At 41.9% G+C, this 25,663-nt stretch overlaps 1 protein-coding gene across 2 annotated transcripts in view; it reads right to left on the bottom strand.

The window, feature by feature from the left end:
- Positions 1–25,663, bottom strand: part of SLC24A3 (solute carrier family 24 member 3) — a 503,905-nt gene that overhangs the window by 65,055 nt on the left and 413,187 nt on the right. For both annotated transcript variants that reach the window (XM_032248222.1, XM_032248223.1), the window contains exon 7: positions 5,199–5,273. In XM_032248222.1, the coding sequence (XP_032104113.1) occupies positions 5,199–5,273 (75 nt within the window). The remainder of the gene's footprint in view (positions 1–5,198; positions 5,274–25,663) is intronic.

The following is a 25,663-nucleotide window of genomic DNA, read 5'->3' as shown; positions in this document are numbered from 1 at the left end:
TGTTGGATGGATGGGCACAAGGAAGGGCTCCAAAGAACCTGCAACTCTTCCAGGACTTAAAAGGTGACGTCTGTCTTGCAAAAAGAGACTGAAGGCATTGGGGGAGCCTCCTCCATGCTTTCAGAGCCACTGTCCTGCCTCTCCACAGCTGGCCAGATGTTTCAAAGTATGGAACGTCACCAGGGCTAAGGGAATGTCGACTGTGGTGGGGGAAGGGCACCAAGAAGCCCACACTTTATTATTGCTTTAGACAATGACTAAATTCATTTCTTTTGCTTCTCCTTCAAACAAACACAGTATAAAATAGCACAGAGGAAAGTTTAGGTGAAATACCCGAAGAGGGAAGTGCATTGCCCCGTGTCTCCGTCCGAGTGAACTGTTCTGAGCTCTGTTGGTTTCAAGCGCACGTGCGCTTCCTGCTCCTCTGGCTTTGCCTGTCGGCCCCGGCATGTCCTGCTCACATTAGCTGGCATTTCAGTTGTTTTGAATCCAGGTCATAATGCCTCCATTAGCACTTTCCTGACCCTCCTCTGAACCCTCGGCCCCTCAGGGCCATCAGCATCTCTGGTGAAGTCACTGTGCCTCTCTGTGGCCCACGGTTTGTCTTCAGGGCTCCTCTGCTGAGGTCTGAAGAACCCCTTGGTGGGCATGTACACAGAACAACATCTGGTCCCGCTGAATGCTGACTTGCCTTGTGGGTGAACGAGCTCCTTATTGCACAACCTCAGGACACCGACGGTTATGCCTTCTGAACATTTCAGAGCTGTATCATAGGGAGACTGCTTTGAAAAAACTCGAAGAGTTGAATGCATTGTTTGGGAAGGTTAGTAATTATTTGATGGGTAGAAAGAAGTGCTTTTAAACAATGGAATTTCAAGTGCTCACTGCAGAGTCCTATAGGGAAACTTAGTATTATCTGAGGGAAACTGGAAGAAAAATGAAAAATGATTTTGTTACCATGATATTAGGGGAAGCAGAAAGAGGGGAATAAGAAAAAAGACAGAGTGTGTGTGAGCTGCAGCCTCTGGCTGGGGCATGGAATATGGACATGGAGACACTGTGAGAGGCGGCACTTTTGGGTGTGTAACTCTGTTTTACACCTCATGGACAGTTTCAAATCTCATGTAAAAATGACCCTGGGAGTTTGGCCACCATTTAACAAGAGTTAGGAGTCTACTCAGACTAGCAATAGTCAGAAATCCAGACAACTAAACTTACTTAGGTGGCTACGATTCCTTTCCTTTGGGAATCTCAAAATTGACTCTAGAAATTATCATTTCTATGCAACGGATGAATACCCCAAGGAAATAGTTTCCAGCCATATTTAAAGTTGTGTTTCTCAAAATGCAGTGCGGTGCTACCGGCATCAGAATCACCTGCAGGTGAGGGAAAATGCCGGTTAAAATGCAGTTTCCCAGGTCCTACTCAATAGCCTGTTGAACTGTGGTCTCAGGGCTCTGCGTTTTAAACAGGCATGCTGGGTGTTTCCAGTGCAGACCAAAGTTGGAGGAACACCAGCCAAAGAAAAAAGAACGAAGACCCAGCCCTGAGAACTCAAACTTCATCTTTTCCATTTCTTCTTAACACTGGAGAGATGTAATTTTTCTCAAATCACAAAACTCTAGCCTTGACAACTGGTCTGTAAATAATCCAGTCCACATCTTCAGGTGACGGCATTGCTTGTGTGGTTTGTTGCTGTCTGAATGAAATACAGAGTCGCCCTGGCAGCCTGCACATTCAGCTGGCTCAGTTCTGGGGTTTATAAGCTGCACCCTGAGGGCAGATAACTGCTTTGCTCAAAGACCAGGCTTGGGTGAGGGAGTTACTCAAAGCCCAAAGAAGCAAAACCTCTTAACTTCTTCACACATTGTTAGCAACAATTACATTCATTTTATCTTGGACACATCCAGATACAATGAACAGAAGACAAGGGACTTCACACGTAGTCCAGGAAGTGTCTATGTGGAAAACGGGGAAAGAAGCTAACACCAGCAGAACTGCTGTTGGGAGTGTGTGGTGAAGTCTGTGCTCCCAGGAGATCTGAATGTCCTCTGCTCCATTCCACCACCTTGTCTTCATGAGCAGTCATCGCCTTCTGGAATTCAGCAAAGTAGAGGGCTGTGTTCACTGACATTGCTCTCTAACCATGACAGGTATTGATCGACTTACGACCTATGCAACTTACGATCATTCGACTTTATGACCACAATCACTAGCCATGACTGCTCGGCGTCTGGCAGCTCAAACGTTGCCCAGCTGGGCATACGACAGTGTGGACCAGCTTCCGACAGCAATACCATATCCGCGTGCAATTGGGAAAATGTTTCCTATGGTATTTTTTACACCTGTATTTAGTATTTTTGTATGCACCTGTATTTTGTAATTTTGTATGTTTTGCAAATATTAAACCAGTTGTACTGGTAATGCAGTGTTTTACTTAAACCTGATGAATGTAAAAATAAGAAACAAAATGGTGTAGAGATGATACAAATGGCATAAAATGAACAGAGAAAATTATGATATATAACAATAATGAAAGAAAATTATGATAAAATATGACTTACAGATTGTTATAACATCATTTCACAGTACTGTACATATAGCCTACTCAACTTACGACTAAATCGTGTTATGACTGGCCTGTTGGAACCAATCGTGGTTGTAAGTCAAGCACTAGCTGTATTCTGAAACATTTTTTTTCAAAAATTATCTCAACGTCCGGTAATGGCAGAAGAGCAAAGTGCACACAGTCAGTGTGGATTTGTACGTGGAAGGATAAAGCTCACGGAAAGGGATATTGGAGAAGTCTGGGAAGAGTCCTCGGGTTCCAGGTGATCATACCTTTTTCACAGGTAATAACTGAGAATAAGGACATAGAGTTCATGTATGTCCTTGAATCTACCAACCAGAAGTTTAAAAGATGAAGCACGTCTTCAGTTCCAGCATTTCATTCTGAACCTCTCTGCTCTGTGGGGTGGGTTCCAGCCCTCCCAATTATAAAGGGCCCCTGGAACTAGGGGAACATGGTAGGTTCAATTCCCTTCCTGTTTGAATCTGGGGACTCTCTAGGACAAGGCTGAGGGAACGTTTTAAGGGAACATTGACTTCCTGGCAAACCTTGTGTGATGCTTTGTAAACCCATCATTTTCAATGTCAGAAACTGCTGGTCACTGAAGTACCTGTCTGGTTGCTTCAGTGACATAAGGGAAAGTCTTACATCAAGCCTCATGTTCATTTTATTTGCATAAAGATTTACAATAAAATAATGCACTGGTAAGAGCTTTGTCCAACTGGTGAGTAGACCCTTTAGTTGATCTGTCCCCATTGTGTAGGTAAGAAAACTGAGACCTAGAGAGATTGATTTCTCCAAGGTCATGAGGGCCAATGAGGGCTGTGTTAGTCAGGGTTATTCAGAGACACCGAACCAACAAAAGACATATATATATATATGGAGATCTGCTAGGAAGGATTGGCTCACAGCATCATGAAGGCTGAGATGTGCTATGATCTTCCATCTCCAAAGCCTGTGGTGTGGTGCCAGTCTAAGTCTGAAGGCCTGAGAACCCGGGGAGCCAATGCTGTGCGTCCTGGTCTGAATCCAAAGACCCAAGAACCTGGAACACTGATGTCTGAGGACAGGAGAAGATTCATGGCGCAGCTCAAGCAGGAAGAGCAAATTCACCCTTCTTCTGCCTTTTTGTTTTGTTCAGGCCCTCAGTGAATTGAATGATGCTCACCCACCGTCAGGAGGATGATTTTCTAGGATTCAAACGCTGATCTCTTCTGAAAAGCACTTCCACAGACGGCCAGAAATACTTTCACCAGCCATCTGGGCGACACTTAGCCCAGTCAAATTGACACATAAAATTAACCATGATGGTAAAGGGGCAAGCAGAACTAAGGGTCAGATCTCCCGACTGCTATTTCAATGTTCTGTCCAATTTTTCACCGTTCAGCTTGCCACACTGAAGAGCATGGGATTTTCCCCACAGACGACACAGAGCCACTGAGCAGTTGCACAAGAGAGAAGCATTTGCAGGTGTTCTTTGTGGAGACACCACTTGGATGGCCGTGAGGACTGGCAAGGGCTGGAGAGGAGTGGGGAGTAAGTGGTGGAGCTGCGCTGCATGGAAACACTGACCCACAATGAACTGCGGCAGCTGCTGCGGCAGTCCACGCCCGCAATGCAGAGAGCCTCAGCTGAAGTGGGCTCTGGGGGAATGCACTGGTGAGATTGTTGTAAGCTGAAATCCACAGTACAATGAAACCAAATGGGTCTGGTGGGAGTTGAGGGAATCATTCCAAGTTTGTGGCTGAGATAGGAATGGGGAATTAAATATATAGTAAAGCAAGTCCTGGGGAAAACATCAAAAGTCTCTTTAGGGGCCAGGCACGGTGGTTCATGCCTGTAATCCCAGCACTTTGGGAGGCTGAGGTGGGCAGATCACTTGAGGTCAGGAGTTTGAGACCAGCCTGGCCAATGTAGTGAATCTCCCATCTCTACTAAAATACGAAAATTAGTTGGACGTGGTGGTGTACACCGGTAGTCCCAGGCACTCGGGAGGCTGAGGCAGGAGAATCGCTTGGACCCTGGAGGCAGAGGTTGCTGTGAGCCAAGATTGCACCACTGCACTCCAGCCTGGGCGACAGAGCAAGACTCCGTCTCAAAAAAAAAAAAAAAAAGAAGTCTATTTAGGGACATGTTGAGTTGGGGCATGGAGATGACTAGTAGACAGTTCTTCATCCACTACAGGACCTCAGGAGGGTGTCACTGCTAAGTATACAGGTGTGGGTGTTGTGACAAAGCTGGCCATGGTAATGGGCTATGGGCTCTGTGGGAGGGCAGAAAGTGTCCTGGCAGAGCGTACAGAATGAGAAAGGGGAGAAGTGAGGTCCAAAGCTAGGGACACCAATGAAGTGACAGAAGAGCCATGGTCAGGAGGGTCTCAGGAGAACAGCAATGGACTCTCACAGACTCAGATAACCCAAGTCTGAATGCTGGTTCTGACCACCCATTGGTCAGGCTGGTGTTTTTGGGGATCAAAGTAGCTGAAAGAAAGAAATGTGCTCCCATGCAAAGACACGCGTCACACACTCGCCACCAGTGACCTCGAGTGAACTCCAGGCGGAGGAGCCGCACACCACCCCTGGTGCTTAGAAGAGCACCAATGGGAGCTGAGATGGCCAGCGTGACTCACCACAATAAGCGCGATCACGGATAGCGTGTAGTAAATCGAATCCCTCAGCAGGCACCAGGAGGAAAGAGCCACAACCTACAGGACAAGGGAAACAAAGTCAAACAGGATATAGACTGTACAAATGAGAAGGCGGGAGCCCTGCAGGCTTGGCCAGCTTCCTGTCTAGGCCTTCCATCCTGCACCCAATCAATCTGCCAATCAATAGGAATTTACTCAAGGTCTTTAGGCATATTAGTGTGGATCTTTGAGAGACAGATATGAAGATAGAATTAAACCTGTGACAATTTTGTTAGGGGGAAACAGCTGGTGATAGAAAACGGGGTTCCAGGGGAGCTGGGCGTGCAGCCTGTCCAACTGTGATGTGGGTCTGACCCCTGCGAAGCAGGCAGGGATGGTTGGGTGCATTTTCCCAGCTGCCAAGCAGTCTGAGGAAGGTTCAGCGAGGCCCAGGGAACGCTTAATGCAAAGTTGCCCATCAGAGGAGTCTCACATCCCCAAGGAACAGGCTTGACTTGACATCTCTAATGTCAAGGGCATAGGAGACACAATCCTAACCTTGTCTTTGTCATGACTCTAGAGTCTGCTGCAGCCTGTCCTGTCCCGTGGAGTGAGCAACCTGTGCGGGACAGCTGCTGCCCTTCAGAAGGGGTGTGGACAAGCCTGTCTCTGCCTGACCTTCTTCCCTCATCTCTATTACATGCCTGTCCTTGCTGGCATCTGACCCCTGGTTTAGTCAAAATCTTTGAAGGATTGATGTGCATACTGATCCTGGAGAAATGTTCTTCTCTGCATTTGAAGATGTCCCGTAAAGGGATGCTGGTTCTGCTGAGACAGACTGACAGGCACATTGCTGGAGGCTAAAGCAGCCTTCCCTGCAAGAGGAGGGGGTTGCTAGGTCCAAAGGAGGGCAGAGGAGCCAGGGCTGGAAGTGGTGGAGAAAGTCTGAGGACAGAGGAGAGAGCTGTGGATGTCAGGTTGAGGTCTCTGTTTTGGAGAAAGAATTGTTTCTTCCTGGGAAGTTCTTCACGGTTTCTTCTTTAGGGATATTTAGTATTTTTCTCTGTTGACAGTGTAGGTCCACTTTGGCAGACCTTGCAAATAAGTCTGGGAGAGTCCACTAGCTTTGTCCCAAGGGTTGTCCCTTCCCTAGAAGAGTATCGGCTACTTCATGGCCATAGGGTGTTTGCCTGGCTACCTCTGCCTTTGGCCAAGTAAGGGAAAAAAGACACAGCACAAGTCAGCACACTCACCCAGGCCAACAACAGGCACGTGCTACACCAAACTCAGTGGGAAAAGGGACCCCAGGGACATGCGATCCCTGAGCCTCTACCATCCCTGACTGCTGTGCAAGTCCACAAAGTTCAGACCAGTCAAACTGGAGAGAGCTTTCTGGATTCAAACAACATAAAAGACATGACTTAAATAGGACCATAAATCAGTGATGAGGCCAGTCTCTTTCATTAATGCATTCCCCACTTCTTATATGGACACTTAGTTATTTCCTGTTGCTGATTTTGCCTTATTAGGTGAAGTATTTGCAGATCTAAGTCACATGTGGCAGGGTTGTCAAGAAGAGGGCTCACATTACAAAAATCATGTTAGAAGAAATATAAAGCATTCTTTACCCTTTTATCATTCTCTTTTAATACCGCAGACTTTTAGAATCTGTGGTCATCACTCACCATCTATGCAATAGATTAAATTAGACTAAGTTGTTCATTTTCCACCAGGTCATAAGAGGTTGTATTTATTCACTTTATTATAATCAGACAAATGGGCTTAAAACGTATGGCAAATATCAATTCTGAATTTCTTTAACAAATAACTTGGGCTTTTAGTTAACGATAGCAGATTGAACACACACCATGACCGTTCTTGTTATACCATAGCAAGATAATAATATTAAAGGGTTTCTTTCAAACAGGACATAAACCCACAATGCAAAAGGAATAGAAGAGATGACCAGAACAACACAATTTTGGAAGCTGGAAAGCAGAAGGATAATTGGGAATGTTCTAGAAGTTAGAATAAAGATAGGCCTGAAAACAGAACAATCAAAAGACTGTTTAAGAATTTAATCTCCAAACTTCCTCCCTTACCTCATGCAGACCAGTTAATGCTCATTCTTTACCTTAATAGAAAACGAGAGATCCAGCATTTGAAGAATTGAAGGTCCAGAAAACAGAAGACAGGAGGAGGAAATGATCAAATAAACAATTCAGAAACAATTCCAGAAGTGAAGACATGCATTTTCATAGCAAAAGCGTCCTCTGAGTCTATCTGATTGAGTGTATAATAAACAAAAAAGATGTACATCAAGGCAGATGATCATAAATCTTCAGAACACTGGAACAAAGAACAGACCCTAGAAACTACCAGACAGAGGAAAACATGTTTATTTACAAAAAATCAAAACGAGAATGACATTTTGTACTCAACAAAGACATGGAAAGCTAGAAGAAAATGGAGTAATGCTTTCAAAATTAGAATGAAAAACAATTGCAATTCTATGCTCAAATTATTAATTAAAAATGAGAAAAGAATAAAAGTAAAATTTTAGTGGTCTCAAAAAAATTTGTCTTCTATGTGCTTTTTCTGAAAAAGGTACTGGAGAATGTACTCACCAAAATAAGGCAGTAAAGCATTTGTTACAGATAATTATGTTACAATAAAACATATACCAAGTAACCAGAATCTACGATGATAATTAAATGGGATTTCTAGAATGACAGTGAAGGGAGGATTTAGAAGGATGATAAAAGGAGATTCCAAAATGAAACTTTTGCAGCAGGCTTAGAGAACAACCTAGCCAGATTGAAGTGGCTCAGAAGACTCCAGAAAAAATGTTACTGGAAGGACAAAATTGATGGAACAGTTGATAAATCTGAACCTATGGAAAGAAGATTCGAGAGGTCTAAGAATAGAACATAGAAAACTAAGCAAACAAACAATAAAAAAGACAATTATAAGCCACAAGGTAAACATAGAACTGTGCCCAAAAGAAGCTGAACTATTATGTATTAATGGCTCAGCTATGAAGAGTGGTCACATAGTAATAATAAACTAAGCAGAATATTGTCTAACCAAACTTGTAACTCTCTGGGGGATTAAAAGAGACCCAAACCCTCCTCTTCTATACTGTGAAGTCAACGGAGAATGCCTGCAACTGAAAAAGTCAAGTAGCTGCCATCTATAAGCAGGTTATTTAGAGATATTGAGCGGATATCAGGAACAGCAAACTAATGGAAAGTGGTTGCCTCAGAAGAGTGGAGAAATGGTGATGGTGGGACTGGAAGATGGCTGTTTTCCATAGTAAGTTTTCTAGAACGGGTTGCCTCTTCAAGCTCTGTGCCTATATAACTTTAATAAAAATAGGAAAATATACCACAAATTATACACTTAGTTTTACTTCTGCAAGACATATATCTTTCATGAGGTCTAGATGTCAAATGTGGGTGGATAGTGATATCCTTTCTCTTTTTTATAAATAGAACAGTTTTCAATATCTGGATTGTAATCAAAGTTCAGCCTAGATTCAGAGCCTACCCTTAGCAAAATCATTTTTTTCTACGGAAGTGACAAACTGTAGCACATGTAAGAAGCCATCAAAGCAAAGAATTCTTTCCACACTCTAGAAGGAATTTAGAGAGGCATACACCCAAATAATTCATAATTTTACGTTATTTGCAGTAAGAGCTGTGATTATGAACTCATGCCAGCCTCTGATTTACCCTTCTGACACCACCATTCACCACAAAAGCAATATTTATCTGATCCTTCCTGCAAAGAAGAGGGTTTAGAAGTATTCTGTCTTTCAATCCTTGCAGAGACCCAATACGATTCAGCTTACCCTCATTTCGCAGAAACCTGGGCTTGATGAAGTTGAGTACTAAGCCAGGTTGGTAATACTAGCAGTGGGGAAGAGTTTGGGATTTGAATCTAGGAATTCTGGGCCTTGGGTCCCTGTTCCCAGACACTAAACTACAATGCTTCACTATAGGGAAAGGTGAAAAACAGACACCCACTTACGATGGCCTCCCATGGGGATTTTCCTTTATCCCTCGCTGTAGCCATTAGAACAGGTATAATAGAAATTGTAGCCAAAAAGGAGAACAGCCGAAGGCTGAGAGACAAAAAAAACAGTGACCACAGCTAAATTTTAAAATGAACTGCTTTCAAGAGAATCGAGGTAAGTGATCAAAACAAAGAAGAGTTACTATAAAAACTATAGATAGGAACGTAGATATGGAAGGGATATATGGTAGACACAGATATATTCTAGGAGGGAAAGAATCAGTTAAACAAACACTGAAACTATCTGTCTATTTGGCCAATTTAATTTACAAAAGTAAAACAGCACTACAGCTCATTGGTGGCTGAGTGTTTCACTGTTTCACAAGCATGAATACCCTGGTCTTCTGGCTTCCACATGGTTCCCTTTGCCACTCAGTGAAGGATCACTTATCTCTAGACGAAGGCCAGAAGCCATGAGACTCAGCCCTGAACACATTTTCTGGCAAAGGGGGACATGTTAGCATCTCTGCATCAAATGGGAGACTCTTTGCATCTGTTGGCAGGTGTCCCCCAAGCCACAGCACATTGATGAGAAGACAGATCACCTTCTGCAGCCCTTTGCAAAATAATTGCAGAAAAGAAAGATAAGTCACTCTGGCAAAGAGACCAGAATAGGGGTCCCAGGAGAAAACCAACAGTGAGTAATTCTGTCCTTGCCTCAATGATCAATAACATAGATGGTGCAAACTACGGAAGCCTGTTCACTCCCCCAGGAATTCAGCCAGGGACTCTATTTCCCCCTCCCCCATAGCTTTAGGAATCCCACCCAAGATGAAATATCTGGAATTTCATCTTGATATATCTTTTTCTATTTATGGAATGCATTTCACACGTTCTCTATTGAATATGCAGCTTCAGTTTCCTTCTTATAATTTCATTTCGTTTCAGAGCGGCATAATGTAAAAAAAATTCACACTTTCAAAACAACACATTCTCTTCTGGAATTCTGGCTCCCTCTAGGAGGTTAAAAGTAATTGTTTATGATAAAACCATATATTTTCTGTGTACAGATATGCATTGTGAATCTATATACAGCTATTTACATATGATAATATACATATAGTATATATGAAGACAGATTGTGTATTTGTAATATAATATAATATTTACCATAACTTTTCTTGATGAACAATAAAGCCTGACATGGCAGGCACATTTTAAAAGGCACAAATAGTCTCAATTTGTGAGTACTTGCTTTAACAAAACTGTTGCAACAAACAAAACAACACCATAGTCACACAACCTAAAACATAAAACTGTTAGTGTCTGTGAGAAATGTTGTTATGTCACACAAATTTCATGGAAAAGGGATTCGAGAAATCATAACATGAGTTTTGTTCCAAGCTTTTGAGCTGACACAATTTCTACAGCCAATTCTCATCTCAGGAAATACAGCCACCTGACCTGCAGTGAAGACAGAGCTCTGGAGTGTCCCTGAAAGCATCTGAGGACGCCAAGTGGTGCTGAAGCTCAGAAAGGCCATATGCGGGTTTTTCCTCCCATAAGAAGTCTCACTGCTACTGTCTGTTCACCATTCAAATACACTTTTAAAAAAGTTCTGTGCTGGGACAAATCACTGAAATACAAATGGCTCCTGCTTTCTAGAAGTTCACTGCTGAAAATGGACAGTAATAATTGGGCCATGAAAAAAGACAATAGCATGCTTTTGCAAAATACAGTGAACTGCTGCTTATTAATTTCCCCAACCAGGAACATAAAATAAATACACATTTTTAATTTAATTTTTTAAAAGAAAACTCATTTTGAATTCCAGTTTTGTGTGAGAAAAACAAATGATGAATAAACAAGCTTCTAGCTGAGATAGATTTAAATAAAACAAGGCCACATCAGGGCAGTGCAGACATAGAATAATCTCTTGAGTGCTCTTCATTGATCTTGCTGAACATAACCACGGATCCTCATAATGACCTGGAGATGCCTCAGGACTCAGGCATGCCTTCTCAATCATCCACAAAATTATGTGCAGTTACTTTCATGTTAAGTGGAAGTTATTGCCTGCTAGGCCTTCAAAATTTGATAGTTCAGAGTGTTCCCACACACATCAGAATTCACAGGGAGTCAGCTCTGCTGTAGGGAAGAAAATGCTGGACTTGAGGCCAGCAAGTCCACAGGCTGTTGCCTGTGGTGCCCCTGGTTCCCTTCGCCCACTCTGGGTACCAGGTGTAAGGACATCTGCATTCACTGCCAGGCATTGATGTGCCAGCACCCAGCACAGCGTTTGGCAGTACTAGGCACTTGACACAAATTTGTTGAATAAATGTAGGGCATTTAGGGTAATTTAATTTAACCAAATATATTAGCTTGAACTTACCCAGAAACAGACCCAGATTTGAGTGCAAATAGTTTATCTGGAGAGGCGGTTCTAGGAGAATTGTTAGGAGAGTGGGGAAGTGAGGCAGGCGGTGGAAAGAAGATATTAACCAAGTCATGGCAATGGGCAACTAGGGTTCCATCCCAATGGGGACCTCTGGGAGACCATGTGGATGGAATATGCCTCTGAGAGGAGAGGGAGCTGAGGTATTGATCCACCCACTTCCATTGGTCATTGGTTGAGAGCTGCCCCCAGGAGTGTAAATTCCCTGGCACCTCCTACCCCAAGAGCAGAAAATATGGGCTTTTGTGACCAGGAGGAGCCCCTAGACAAAGAAATGCAGGTTTTGGCTGTTGGAAGTCAGGCCAGTGGGAATCAAACTGGTAAGGGTGCGGGGCCACGGGTGGGACACCAGCACTGTCTACTCGAACCAAAACCATGGATCTACACAGTAATCCAATATTGAGAGAAAGCATACACACACACACACACACACACACACACACACACACACACACAAACACACATAGAGAGTTTTGTAATTTTAAAAGTGCAACCCAATTGCATTTGTATAAGATTCAAGAGCAGGCCACACTAATTCATGTCATTTTAAGTCAGGAGCAGTGTTTCCCTGGAGGTAAGGGTAAGGCTAGAGTCTGAAAGAGGCCACGAGGGGCTCTCAGAGGCCATGACTGTTCTCTCTCTTGACCAGGGTGCAGGTTATCTGGTGTACCCACTTTGTGAAATGCCATGTAGCTGTACTGGGATAGGTGCGTTTTTCTAAGTGTACGTGGTACCTCAATCAAAAGGCTATTCAAAGAAAACACAATGCAATTACAATGTTAACTGTTATTGTTGTTAATATTACATATTAATTTTAATAGTAACTATTCCATCACCACTTGGGGTTGGCTTATTAGGAAAGTTGCCGGATGAACTGCCCAAAGCCCAATAAAACCAGAATTTCAGGAAAATACCAAGTAAGTTTTTAATAAAAATAAAAAAGTCTTGGATATTTGAGATAAGCACATCTCAAATATCACATGGAACATACAGTACACTAAAAATAGTGTAATTGCTTATCTGAAATTAAAATTTAACCGGATATACTGTATTTTTGTTTGCTAAATTTGGTAACCATACTTGCTAGATTTTAGGTGTTCATTAAAAGAACTATTTTGACTTGCTTTGGATAAGCACGAGACTGGAAGTTTAGTGAATTTGGACTGAATATTCTTAGGGCAAAGGGAAACTTGAACCCGTTCTGTGTTGCCTATTTATCTTATGCTGGATGTTAACCACTATTTTTTTTTTTTTTGAGACAGGGTCTTACACTCTTTACCCATGCTGGAATGCAGTGGTGCAATCTCGGCTCAGTGCAGCCTTGACTTCCCAAGCTCAGGTGATCCTTCCACCTCAGTCTCCCAGGTAGCTGGGACTATAGTCACATGCCATCACACCTGGCTGATTTTTTGTATTTTTAGTAGAGATGGAGTTTTGCCATGTTGCCCGGGTTGATCTGGAACTCCTGGGCTCAAGAATCCATCCGCTTTGGCCTTTCACAGGGCTGGCATTACAGGTATGAGCCACTGTGCCCAGTCTTAACCCCCATTTTATTTTGGTTGTTTGGCCTGATTAGAATTGTTTTTTGTGTGTCTTGTTAGTTGAAATAATTGCTAAAGTGTACATCGCAATTTTTTAGGAGGGGTGTACACAACACCAAGACTTTGGTTTCTCTTGGAAAAATCTCAAGACCACGTTACGTGTGTCACTGTGGAGCTGCTCAGCGGTGCCCTCTTTAGATGGGATGTGAGTTCATCTGCTTGCATGGGTTGCCCACCTCTTCAGTGCCCCCAACTTCTAAGGCCAAGAGTCTGATACCGTATACTACTCTCTTTCTGCTAGTATTGTTCTTAGACCTGACCACTCCACTAATTTATTCTGTATGCCTATATTCTTTGGAGGAATATGCATTTGTGATCCCTGATCTAAAAGAATTATATTAATTGGCATCAATAATGCTGAACACAATCAGTTGCCATCTCTTCAACGTCTGACATGGCGCTCTGCGGTTCTTAAACACTTTCTGTGCTATGCACCCCTTGATACTCTGTGGACCTCTTTGCAGAACAGTGCGTTAAAAGGCATAAAATAAATAACAGAATTATTAGGAAACTGATTTACTGAAATCTAGTTATCAAAACATTGAAAAATAGAGTCATTAATATATGTGTTTCCCTATTAACAAGAGCCAGTAAATTTCTTTATTATAAGAAGAGCTAGTTATTAATTCCAAGACAGTGATGAATGAGAAGAGCTCTGAGATCACTGCAGGGGCTGTAACCCAGCACACAGTTACTCACATTTCTACCAGCAACAACATTGCAGATACAGCTGATGCGGCTATGGTGGTTACCTCATGTATAACGGAGACCAAATGCTAGATTAAAAATGCTGAGTGGGCCAGGCGCGGTGGCTCACGCCTGCAATCCCAGCACTTTGGGATGCTGAGGTGGGTGGATCATGAGGTCAGAAGATGAAGACCATCCTGGCTAACACGGTAAAACCCTGTTTCTACTAAAAATACAAAAACTGGCCGGGTATAGTGGCACACACCTGTAGTCCCAGCTACTCGGGAGACTGAGGCAGGTGAATCGCTTGAACCCAGGGGGCAGAGGTTGCAGTGAGCCAAGATCTCACCACTGCCCTCCAGCCTGGGCGACAGAGCAAGATTCTGTCTCAAAAAAAAAAAAAGTGCCTAGTGAAAATAAAGATGTGATTTGTTCTCATTCATGCTCACCAACCCCCTAGTTTCAGAGATGGAGGCCCTAGGGTTCTATTCCTTTTTAGTTCCTGGCATTTGGTCATCTAATTGTCCTCTGGAGAAGGGGACAGGAGGAAATGGGCTCTTAGCTTTATTCTGGCTATGTTGATAAGAACTCAGGAGGAGGAGGTTAAACTAATGGCAAAACCACTATTTGGGGTTATCCGTAGATTTTGATTAAGAGTGCTTTGTTTCATCCACCACCATAGAGAGAAACTTGGCTATATTTACAGTTTTGCAGGAAGAATTAAAGTGGCTCACAATATTCATTCTGTTATCTCCGGATGATGAATGCAGAACTGGAATCATTTCTGTGAGGACTGAACAGACACTCTCCGCACAGCTAACTGTGTGCCTCCTGCTGTTTATGACAAGGGACATGCGGACAGTGGTATCAGCATCGCCCAGGAGCTGGTTAGAAAAGCAACTCTCAGGCCTCCCTCCAGACCTGCTGCATCGGAACCTGCATGCTACTGAGATGCCCAGGTGACTCATGTGCTTCTTGTACTGTGAATCCTACTGGCTTAGAGGATAGAGAATTCGGAGTCACGCCGATGAAACCGGAAATGCAAAGAGTTATGAGGCTGGGGAGGAGGTCCATGGCCCTCTCCCTGAGAAGTGGGATCTGGACATGCAGTGGGCACAGAGAGCCATCTGGGACCTTTGGGGCACCTTGCAACTCTGTGAGTGGGCTGAAGCTGCAAGTTAGAAGCACCACTTGTATGGGACTTCATAACATCTATTTTGAGCACCAACCCTGTGTAAGATGCTGGGGGAAATCATCTTTTTGTACAATGGATAGAACCATGTTAGAAAATTCCTGCTCCCCATACACTCTCCTGTTCCTCCCACTCAAAAGACAGTGCAAAGAACTCTAAACCAGAGCGGTGCTGAATTTATTTTCAAATGTATACCTGTCAGATTAGTAGCTAGGTATATGTAGGGAGCAAATATTTCCTCATTTTATGAATTACAAAACCTAAGGGCATTCTCCGGCTTGAGGAATCCTTTTGGTGTCCTGATCTGAACACACCATCATAAGACTTGGTCTTCAAAATAGTGTGGAGTTCGCTCAACATTACATTTGAAGTGCTGACGAAAATGGAAGTGAGTACATACCAGATGAGTTCAGAAATTAGATAGTTAAGAGTGTGCATTTGAATTTAAGCTTTTGAAAGTAAGCCTCTGCCTAAAATTACATACATTATTACACTAGCATTTGGTGTCTGTAGTATTATCAGAATGCAGAAGCTGATATTTTTCATGGTGTTAGGAGAGACAGTAATAGAATCACAGGGGACAGATGCTCCATTTCTCTCTTGTGCCTCTAAAAATTAAAATGCTAAAAACAAAGAGGGTAGAAAAACAGGACAGCCAGCTATTTTTCAGTTCACAGGATTAGACATGGATTTAGAAGTTTCTGGTTCATATCTGGAAGGATCCAGTGTTTTCTGGTTTCATCAATTAACAATGAAGAAGAAAAGTTGATTGTGCTTTTAAAATGAAGATTTCTACCTGGTGTTTGGCAATGAAGGGGACTTTCACAATATCAGGAGCTAATCTGGCTTAAAATGGAGCATGTGTTCAAAAAATGTGGGTGACTCCTCCCAACCCCCCAAATGAAACCCTTCTGCGTATTTGGTGTGAGCTGTAGGTTGGAAAGGAAGCACCTGTCCCCCTCAGGTGCAGATGCCAGCCACCTTCTCTTAGGGGTGAACAGTGATATTTTTATACTAAAGGATACCGATTGCCATCACTGTGTGGCTCATCTGGCCCCAGTTGATCTTCAGACGATCTATTTTAATAATTTCTGTGACTCAGGGTAGGGAAAGCAGGTGACACTCAGGAACCAATTCTGCAGCCAGGGCAAACTGAACATAAGGACATTTCTTTAATGTGTGTTTGGAAGATATTTTCTCTCTGCATTAAAGAAATTGAGAATTAAAACAAAGTACCATATCAATAACACATCTAGATTTGATCTGTGTCAGATAATAAAGCAGAGAGCTGAGGGAATTGGGTGACAAAGGCAGCCAGTAAGTCAACCAGCCAACAAAGAACCCTTTCTTAAGGAACCGAATATTTTTTAGCCAAAAACATAGTGGCAGGATATGTTATCGAAGTATTTATGTGGATTTCCAGCTTGCAAATGAAGACCATCTAAGCAGATTGTAGTTAGCACCTTAGCTGTTCATGGGATCAGAAATGTAATCAGTTTGCAGCCTGGGAAGTACAGCGATAAAAATATGTGCTTATGTTGTGCAGAGAAGGCTGAGCCAAGGGAGAATGGGTGCCATCTGCAGCCTCGCCTCCTTCTCTAATTTTCCTCCACGTTTTAGAGTGTGTATGGGTCCTGGAAGCCCGGGCTTCTCTTCACCTTTACCCTTCACGTACTGTGTGATCCAGAGTGCTGTCTATGCACTTCCTCATTTCAGTTTTCCACCTGGAATGACAATATTTACCCATACCAGACGCTTCGCAATGTGTAAGAATCCATGCAAAAACGTATGAGAAGATCCTGAGATTTTGGAATGAAAGGATTACTGTGCATATATACATAAGGAACAGAGAACATTTGCAAACAGTGGCTTTGGCTATACCAATTTATTCTCATTCTGAGGGAAGAAAAGGCCTCTCTGAATGTTTGGGGCTGTCAGGAACCTCTTGTTTTCCAGGAGGTTATGGCCTGCGCTGGAGCCTTTCCCTGTAACAGCCAACATTGAACAACTGGTTCTTACGTGTCAGACACTGTGCTCAGCACTTTACATGCCTTTTTTTTTTTCTTGCGATCTTTTAATATTCCCATTTCACAGATGAGAAAACTGAGGCTTAGTGAGGTTCATAGTTTAAAAGTGATAGGGCTACATTTTGAGCCAGGTCTGGATTACTGCAGAGCACACAGGGTTAGTCCCTTGCTGAGGTACAATAACTTACGTCATTGTAAGAATGGCCCAGGTCTGTTTGATAAGTACAGATTCCCAGCCCCAGCTACCCCAAACCTTCTGAAACTCTTTCAGGGAGACCCTGGTTTTCAAGTTTGGCTGTACATCGGAATCACTTAGAAGTTTTATGAAATATTCATGCCTGGGTCCCACCCCCAAAGATTCTGAGTTAGCTGAGCTGTGCTGAGCCCTAGCCATTGGGATTTTTAAAATACCCCCAAGTAATTCTAACATGCCGCAGGGATCGAGACCACTGCTACACCCTGTGAGGCTAACAGAAGTGAGACAATTAAAAAAACAGAAACATCCTAGCACGCCCCAGTCCCACACAACAGTGAAGAAAGCCCCATCTATGCGTATGAGATTTCGAGAAGTCGTAATGCATTCTGTATATGCTTCAGGATTATCTCCGAGTCCACACACCAGCCTCGCTGCTATCCATCACTCTGCCTATAAAGCAGATCTGTTTTAATATCCCTTTTATATTTATAATAAAAATTTACTTTGAGAGTCCCATCAGCATAAAACAATATGTGTGGAATTGCTGGGTTTAATTCTACAGCTGGGAAGACTCAGAGGCTTGGGGCTGAAATCATCTGAAGGTTTGTTTGCCAGAATGATGAGCGGCTGACACTGACTACAGGCTGGGATCTCAGATGAGTATATGGGCCGAATTTGCGTTCAGGGCTTCCTTACAGCAGGGCAGCCTCAGGGTAGTCAGACAACTTAAAAGGGAGCTCAGGTTCCAACTGCAAGTGTCCCAAGAGAATAGGCAGAAGCTGTACATAGTCTTTTACGGCCTGGCCTTAAAGGTCAGATAGTCTCACTTTGTACCTTATGCACAAGTAAAATCTAATCATTGGACTTTTAAAACTGAATAGAAGTACTAGCTAGAAAATTTAAATATGTTTTCCTTCAAATGAAACAGACACTTAAAATAGTAGAATATTTAAGTCGGATTTCCTACGGGTGCATTTGGTTGCAAACATCATGCACACATACAAATTATATCTCCTATCTTAGGAGACAAAAGAAAGGGTCATAAACTGAGCTTTCATCAATTTCTTCCTATTTCTATATGATTTTAAATGAAAAGCTCAGTGATATTTGTATGCTTTGTATGACATAAAAATTAAAAAAAAATATCTATTTTTTGAAATGGATTCTTGCTGTGCCACCCAGGCTGGAGTGCAGTGATGTCATCTCAGCCCACTGCAACCTCTGCCTCCTGGACTCAAGGGATTCTCCTGCCTCAGCCTCCCAAGTAACTGGGATTACAGGCACCCACCACCACGTCCACTTAATTTCTGTATTTTTTTTAGTAGAGATGGGTTTTCACCATGTTGGCCAGACTGGTCTTGAACTCCTGACTTCAAGTGATCCTTTTTTCTTGGCCTCCCAAAAATAAAGGCATGTAAAGTGCTAGGATTACAGGTGTGACAAAAATATTTTTATTTAAAAAGCGATTTTGATGATTATGATTTAAAAAAATTGAGCAGGACAACTGAGTATAAAATAAAAGTAAAAAATCTCTGGCCCCTTCCTTGCCTCACCCCAGTCTTCCTCACCAGGGGTCAGCATTCTTAAAATTTCTGCTTTTCCTTATTTCAGGTGTCACTAAACTAACCCCTAATAATTTGCTTCTACTTCTGTATCTTGTTTTCTACTGATGTTTGTTAGGAAAGATAAAAAAATGACACACTTGTGCCTGCATTACTGCTACTACTTGTCTGGCCTTGAGAAAGCTATTAATTATGTCGTTGTGTCTCAGTTTCCTCATCTGCAGAATAGGGATAGTGATAGCACCCCCTCAATGTCTTTATGAGGATGAAACGCACTGACATATGCAACAGGATTAGAACACTGCCTGGCGCACAGTCCACCTGATAAGTGACAGCTATTCTCGTTGCTTCTCCACTCCCTCCTTTCTTGGGTATTTGAAAGTGAGCTCCTCAAGTGGTTATCTTAAGGACTTTATCCTCACATTAAATCAAATTAAATTGCATATATCACAAAATTAAATAATACTTAAGGGTTGATAATAAAAAACAACTGTTCCCCACCTCATCCTATGTCCCAGCAGCATACACTTTTATTTATTTTCATTTTTGGTCTTTTAGTTCTTATTTATATAATGCCAAATAAAAGAATCATAATAGGCCTTTTCAGATTTATCTCCTTTTAGTATAGTCTATGGAGTCCCACTGTGAAAAATGAGCCATCATCCTCAGCAAACTAACTCGGGAACAGAAAACCAAACACTGCACGCTCTCAGTCATAAGTGGGAGTTGAACAATGAGAACACGTGGACACAGGGAGGAGAACAACACACACCAGGGACTGTTGGCAGTTGGGGGACAAGGGGAGGGAGCTTAGAGGATGAGTCAATAGGTGCAGCAAACCACCACAGCATCCGTATGTCTATGTAACAAACATGCACATTCTGCACATGTAAATAAAATTAAAAAAAAGAAAGAAAAATGAAGGTTTTGCTAATTTATTATTTATTTTTATTTATTTATTTATTTATTTTTTTTGGAGGAGAGAGAGAGCTGCCGCGGCCGCCTGGGCTGGACGGGTCCCCACCCCTAGCTAATTTATATTATGCCCTACATTCTCTTGTATCCTAATCTCTTTGATAGTTATAATTATTATGGCCGCTATCTCTGTGTCACATACCATTAGCTTTCAGGAGTTCTCTGGCTTCTATTTTAGGTAGAACAAAAATGTTCAGATTCTTAACTTCCAGCCACCTCCTCACTCCATCTTCCGATCTTAATCGTCTCTTAGATACAACTTGATTCTTACATTGTTAACATTAGAAACATTTACGCTCTAGTTTGTCATCCTCTTTCAGTTACCTATGTTTTATCCAAGGATTGACTTTAAACGTAGATTAAACAATAAATAGCAGTTACATTATTACTAGTAGTAAGTGAATATTGCTCACCGTGGAGCCAAATAGTGTGCTAGGAACGTAATTTTTTGGTATGGATTCAATGTGCTGGCCTACTCCCTTTTCAAAAGATTATGTTTTTATGTTAAGGTAAAACAGAACCTATTATCTGAAACATAATCTTTAAAAAAATATTCCATGTGTCTCTCAAGTCTGTATTTCGGTCATTGTCATATCAATTCCACTATTTTCATCCATTTCATGATATTTTACATTTTGGAAGTCACACTGAAAACTTTTACGTACAGATTTTTTATTTTTGAGAATGAGTCTCGCTCTGTCACCCAGGCTGGAGTGCAGTGGAGTAATCTCAGCTCACTGCAACCTTTGCCTCCTAGGGGCAAGCAATTCACCTGCTTCAGCCTCCCAAGAAGCTGGGATGATAGGTATATGCCGCCATGTCTGGCTAATTTTTGCATATTTTTAGTAGAGATAGGGTTTAGCCATGTTGGCTGGGCTGGGCTCGAACTCCTGACCTCAGGTGATTCACCTGCCTTGGCCTCCCAAAGTGTTAGGATTACAGGCGTGAGCCAACAATTTCTGTTTAACTGCTTACTGCTTCTCCTTCTCCTTCTGCCTTTTTTTTCTTTTTCCTTCCTCCTTCTTTTTCTTCTTCTTTTTTTTTTTTTTTTTTTTAGCAGCTTGTCTCGTTTTATGGCTTCAATATCCTTGTGAAGTTCTCTGAGGATACTAATTAAAACTTTTAAGAAGTTGATTTCTATTACTGGAATTATCTTCGGTTACTTGGTAGACAGCTGCTCTGTTTACCCATTTGGTCCTTCTTTTGGGAAGGATCCTTAGATGCCTGGGAGCCTGAGGAAGCAGCCTCATGCATATGGATTAGTGGCCAGGATGAGTGACGTGGCAGCTGGCATGTGTTCTTTGCAGGTGTATAGGCCTATTTGCCCAAATTCCTCCAAACAGGAGGGCTGATTGCTGGCTCTGTGAAGGTAAATAGGATGTGCAGACTGGCAAGCTTCACTGTGGGGCGTGTGGTCAGTGTCGTAGGCTCAAAAGCCAAAATAAAGAGGGAATGTAATACTTACATGTGCTTGGCTCCTGGTCAGACCCCTGCAATTCTGAACATTGTGAAAGTTCAAAGATACCCCCTTTTTTTCTCTCTCAGTCACAAACCTCCCTAGACCTATCTTCATTTGCCTTAAAGAGTATCTTTCTGGTCCTGTCTTGGGAAAGCCATTAATTAGTCTGTTGATAGTGACGAGCGAGGACCAATTGATCCATTTGCTCGATGGATGGAGGTTTTCAAATATGGCCAAACATTCTTTGACACTCCTCTTATCAAGAGTTGGGGATCTATGTCTCCTCCTCTTGAAAAAGGTGGACTTGTGGGTTTTTGACCAACAGAGCATGACAGAAGTGGTGCTATGTCACTCTTGAGGCTAGGTCATAAAAGGCTTTGGGAGATCTTTCTTATTTTCTGGAACATTCACTCTCAGAGCCCTAAGCTGCCATGAAAGTAATCTGATAACCTGAGGCTGCCATGATGTAAGGAGGTCCAGGCCACATAGAATGAACACATGAAGGTGCTCAGATGATAGTCCTAGATAAGCTCAGTCAAGACATAGAACATTTCTACCATACAGAAAACTGTTCCCCAGTTGCTTCCAGTCAATCACCTCATCTATTCCCACCCAACTAACCATAGATTGGATTTCTATCACGGTAGATTAGTTTTCTCTGTCCTGGAAATTCATATAAGTGGAATCATACTATATACTTCTGTGCTTGCTTCTTTCACTCAGCATATTTTTGAGCTTCATCTAAGTTGTGTGTATCAATAATTTGGTCTTTTTAAATTGTTGAGCAGTATTAGATTTGTTCATCTATTTCTCTGTTGATAGATATTTGGGATGTTACTGGTTTTGAGGTATTATTATTAAAGCTGATATGAACATTTTGGGGCAAGCCTTTTGATGAACACTGTAGGAGTGCTTTGGATTTATACATTTTAAAGCCCTTTGTTTCCTACTTAAATGGACGAGAGTCTTCCCAGCAGAATTTCTGGTGGCAGCTGAGCAGCCAGCATCTGTAAATGAGAAGATGCTAGCTCCCAGGAGTGGGAGGGAATGAGCTAACCGTATCAAAAGTGGTCTGTGAAAATCAAAGCCAGCATTACTGCACTGGAAAAGTTGACTCAAGCATGCTTTGATAATAAGCATTTCAAAGAGATAGGCAAGCTTCCCTTTAAATAGCACATAAACACCACTACCATGGAGCACAAGCTGAAAATGCTTCCCCTTTGACTGATGATGCCTTGGTATGTAGGAATGGCCATGCCTATAAAAATAAATGCTGAGTAGGGAACTTGAAAAGAAATGGAAGGCACGGGATTTTTTTTTTTCTTATAAACATGTGAACTGTTTTATGGTAGATATAGAAAGAGGTGGGAGGGAGTGTTGGACAACTTCCTTCACAAACAATAACAGCAGCAGTGTTTTATTGAATATTTATGAATGCCAAGTATCATTCTGGGGACTTTTATCTGCATGCTTCAATTAATTTAATTCTCACACAACTCCTTAAGACAGGTGCTTGTTGTGGGGGACATTGTGCCTTCCCCCCAGCCCAATTCATAAGTTGCAATTCTAACCCTCAGTACCTTAGAATGTGACTGTCTTTGGAGATAGAGTCTTTAAAGAGGGAATTAACTTAAAATAAGGTCATTCCTGCAGCCAACCCAAATGCCCATCGATGATAATCTGGACAAGGAAAATGTGGCACATATACACCATGGAATACTATGCAGCCATAAAAAATGATGAGTTTGTGTCCTTTGTAGAGACATGGATGAATCTGGAAACTATCAACCTCAGCAAACTGACATAAGAACAGAAAATCAAACACCACATGTTCTCACTCATAGGTGGGTGTTGGACAATGAGAACACATGGGCACAGGAAGGGGATTATCATACACTGGGGTCTGTTGGACACTGGAAGGGGGTTATCACACACTGGGGTCTGTTGGGGGGGCTAGGGGAGGGACAGAGTGGGTGGGGAGGTTGGGGTGGGACAACATGGGGAGAAATGCCAGATATGGGTGATGGGGGGGTGGAGGCAGCAAACTACATTGCCATGTATGTACCTATGCAACAATCCTGCATGTTCTGCACATGTACCCAGAACCTAAAGTACAGTTTTAAAAAAAATAAAAATAATAAAATTTTTTATTTTTAAAAATAAAATTTTTATTTTTAAATTTAAAAATAAATTAAATTTAATTTTTAATTTTTTTTTTTAATGAAGTCTTGCTCTGTTGCCAGGCTGGAGTGCAATGGTGCGATCTTGGCTCACTACAACCTCTGCCTCTGGTTTCAAGTGATTGTCCTGCCTCTATCTTCCGAGTAGCTGGGACTACAGGCGTGCACCACCACGCCCAGCTAATTTTTTTTTTTTTGTATTTTTAGTAAAGACGGGCTTTCACCATGTTGGCCAGGATGGTCTCAATCTCTTGACCTTGTGATCGGCCTGCCTCCACCTCCCAAAGTGCTGGAATTTCAGGCATGAGCCACCGCGCCTGGGTGATGGTATTTTCTTAAGGTTTTTGTTCTCAGTGGCTGATTACAATTTTCCTCAACGTTAGTTCAAATTTGCTCCCACCTGTGCTAATATATATCTCTTTATAGAATCCTTGTCACTTATTATTATGCTGTGTTTATTCTTGTTCAATAAATGTGATAGCTAAATGTTTCACAAATCACTCAACTGAACATCCTTCTCAAGGGTGGGCACCATGATGTTCTTCCCTTCATTAACTAACATAGTGGGACAATTAAAATCATGTTGATCAGGCATGACTTATTCTTTTCTTTTCTTCTTACAGCTTGTTGTTCCTTTATTTATTTTATTGTAATCTCCCTGACCCTCAGAATATTTACTTGTTTTCATTCTGTGCCTTTTTTTCCCATCCTCAGTCCATCAGCCAAGTAAATACAAGAGTCAGGGATCCTTTGTGTCCATGGAAAGTGTGAGGAGACTTCCATGTAGAATGGCCAAGAATCAAGTTAGGTTAATCAGTGCTGGAGCAAATTAAAGGAATTCTGTCTTCTCACAAAAGCTCACAACTTATATGTGGAAACACTATGGAGATTATGAGTGAGTCAAGAAAATGGAGAATTTCGACATAATGGAATAACAGTATTTTTACCAGTTAAAATGAAGGAGATGGTGGTTGGGAAGAATGGCTCATGTGCAGTTGTACCACTTCTAAGAAAGAGCACAGACAGGTACATGCATCCTGATGGTAGGCACATATTTGAATACAATGGATCCCAAATGGATATTTTCATTTCATGGATCTTCCCTAAGTGCCTGTTGCATGCCAACAGCTCACTGAAATGACTTGTTCCTGCTTTGCAGGTAAAAAGAGAATCTGATATGCTCTAAGGGGTTTCACTCTGATCAGTCTGCAGATCGCCAGCAGGTCAGTCATTTTCTACTAGTTTGTATAACCTTGTAGGAAGTCCTCAGTTAGAAGCAGGAATCCAGGTTCTTGTCCAAGGTCTCCCTTACGACGTTTCACTGTGATCATTTCACAGTATTCAACTGGCTCTACATGACAGTCCATATTCATTTTAAAAGGGATGAAGAATAATCAAATAGGCATATTGCCTGTAATCAAAATACCCAAGGCCTTCTCAGTAGAACTGGGGGACTATAGATTTACAAGGAAGCACTAATTACTTAAACTTAATCTCTCTTATGTTTTCCTGGGAAGAACTACTTAGAACCCAGAAGAATAGAACCAAGAAATACTCACCTACCCTTGAAATAAGTTGCATAGTTACCCTTAAGGTGGATTTTATTCTGTTCAATTCAACACCTTCTATAACAATGTTAAAAATAAGTGTCTTTGAGAAAAATATTGGAATTTCTTTCTCTATATGTAACTTACATCACAGCTTCATCATCAGGTAAAGTGACATGAAGACTATTCTTGCTCTGCTTCATGCCTATCCTGGAACATAGAAAAGGTGCTTCCCTGTTCTGAGCCTCAGATTCCTCAGCTGAAACATGGAAGTAATAATGCACTTCCTTTTCGACTGACATGAGGATGAACAGAATCATGTCAGGTCTTACTGCAGAGCTTGGAATGTGGTTTCCTTTCTATTTGAATTCTGATGGATTTGATTAGACTTAGTGACTACTATAAGTTGAAAATTAATGTTTTATGAATGCAAATGATATTAAAATATAATAATTATTACTAAAACAAATTCATAGACAGCCTATAAAGTATGGTCAGCTGGGCTAACCTCAGGAAAAATGAATAAGCTATGCCCCTAGATAAATAGGAAGAAAAACAGAATTCAATAAA

This window comes from Sapajus apella, unplaced genomic scaffold (genome assembly GCF_009761245.1).
Source record: "Sapajus apella isolate SASKATOON/1434 unplaced genomic scaffold, GSC_monkey_1.0 scaffold65, whole genome shotgun sequence".
Taxonomy (NCBI): Eukaryota; Metazoa; Chordata; class Mammalia; order Primates; family Cebidae; genus Sapajus; species Sapajus apella.
The sequence above is the reverse complement of the archived record's forward strand: the minus strand, read 5'-3'. Positions and strand labels throughout refer to the sequence as shown.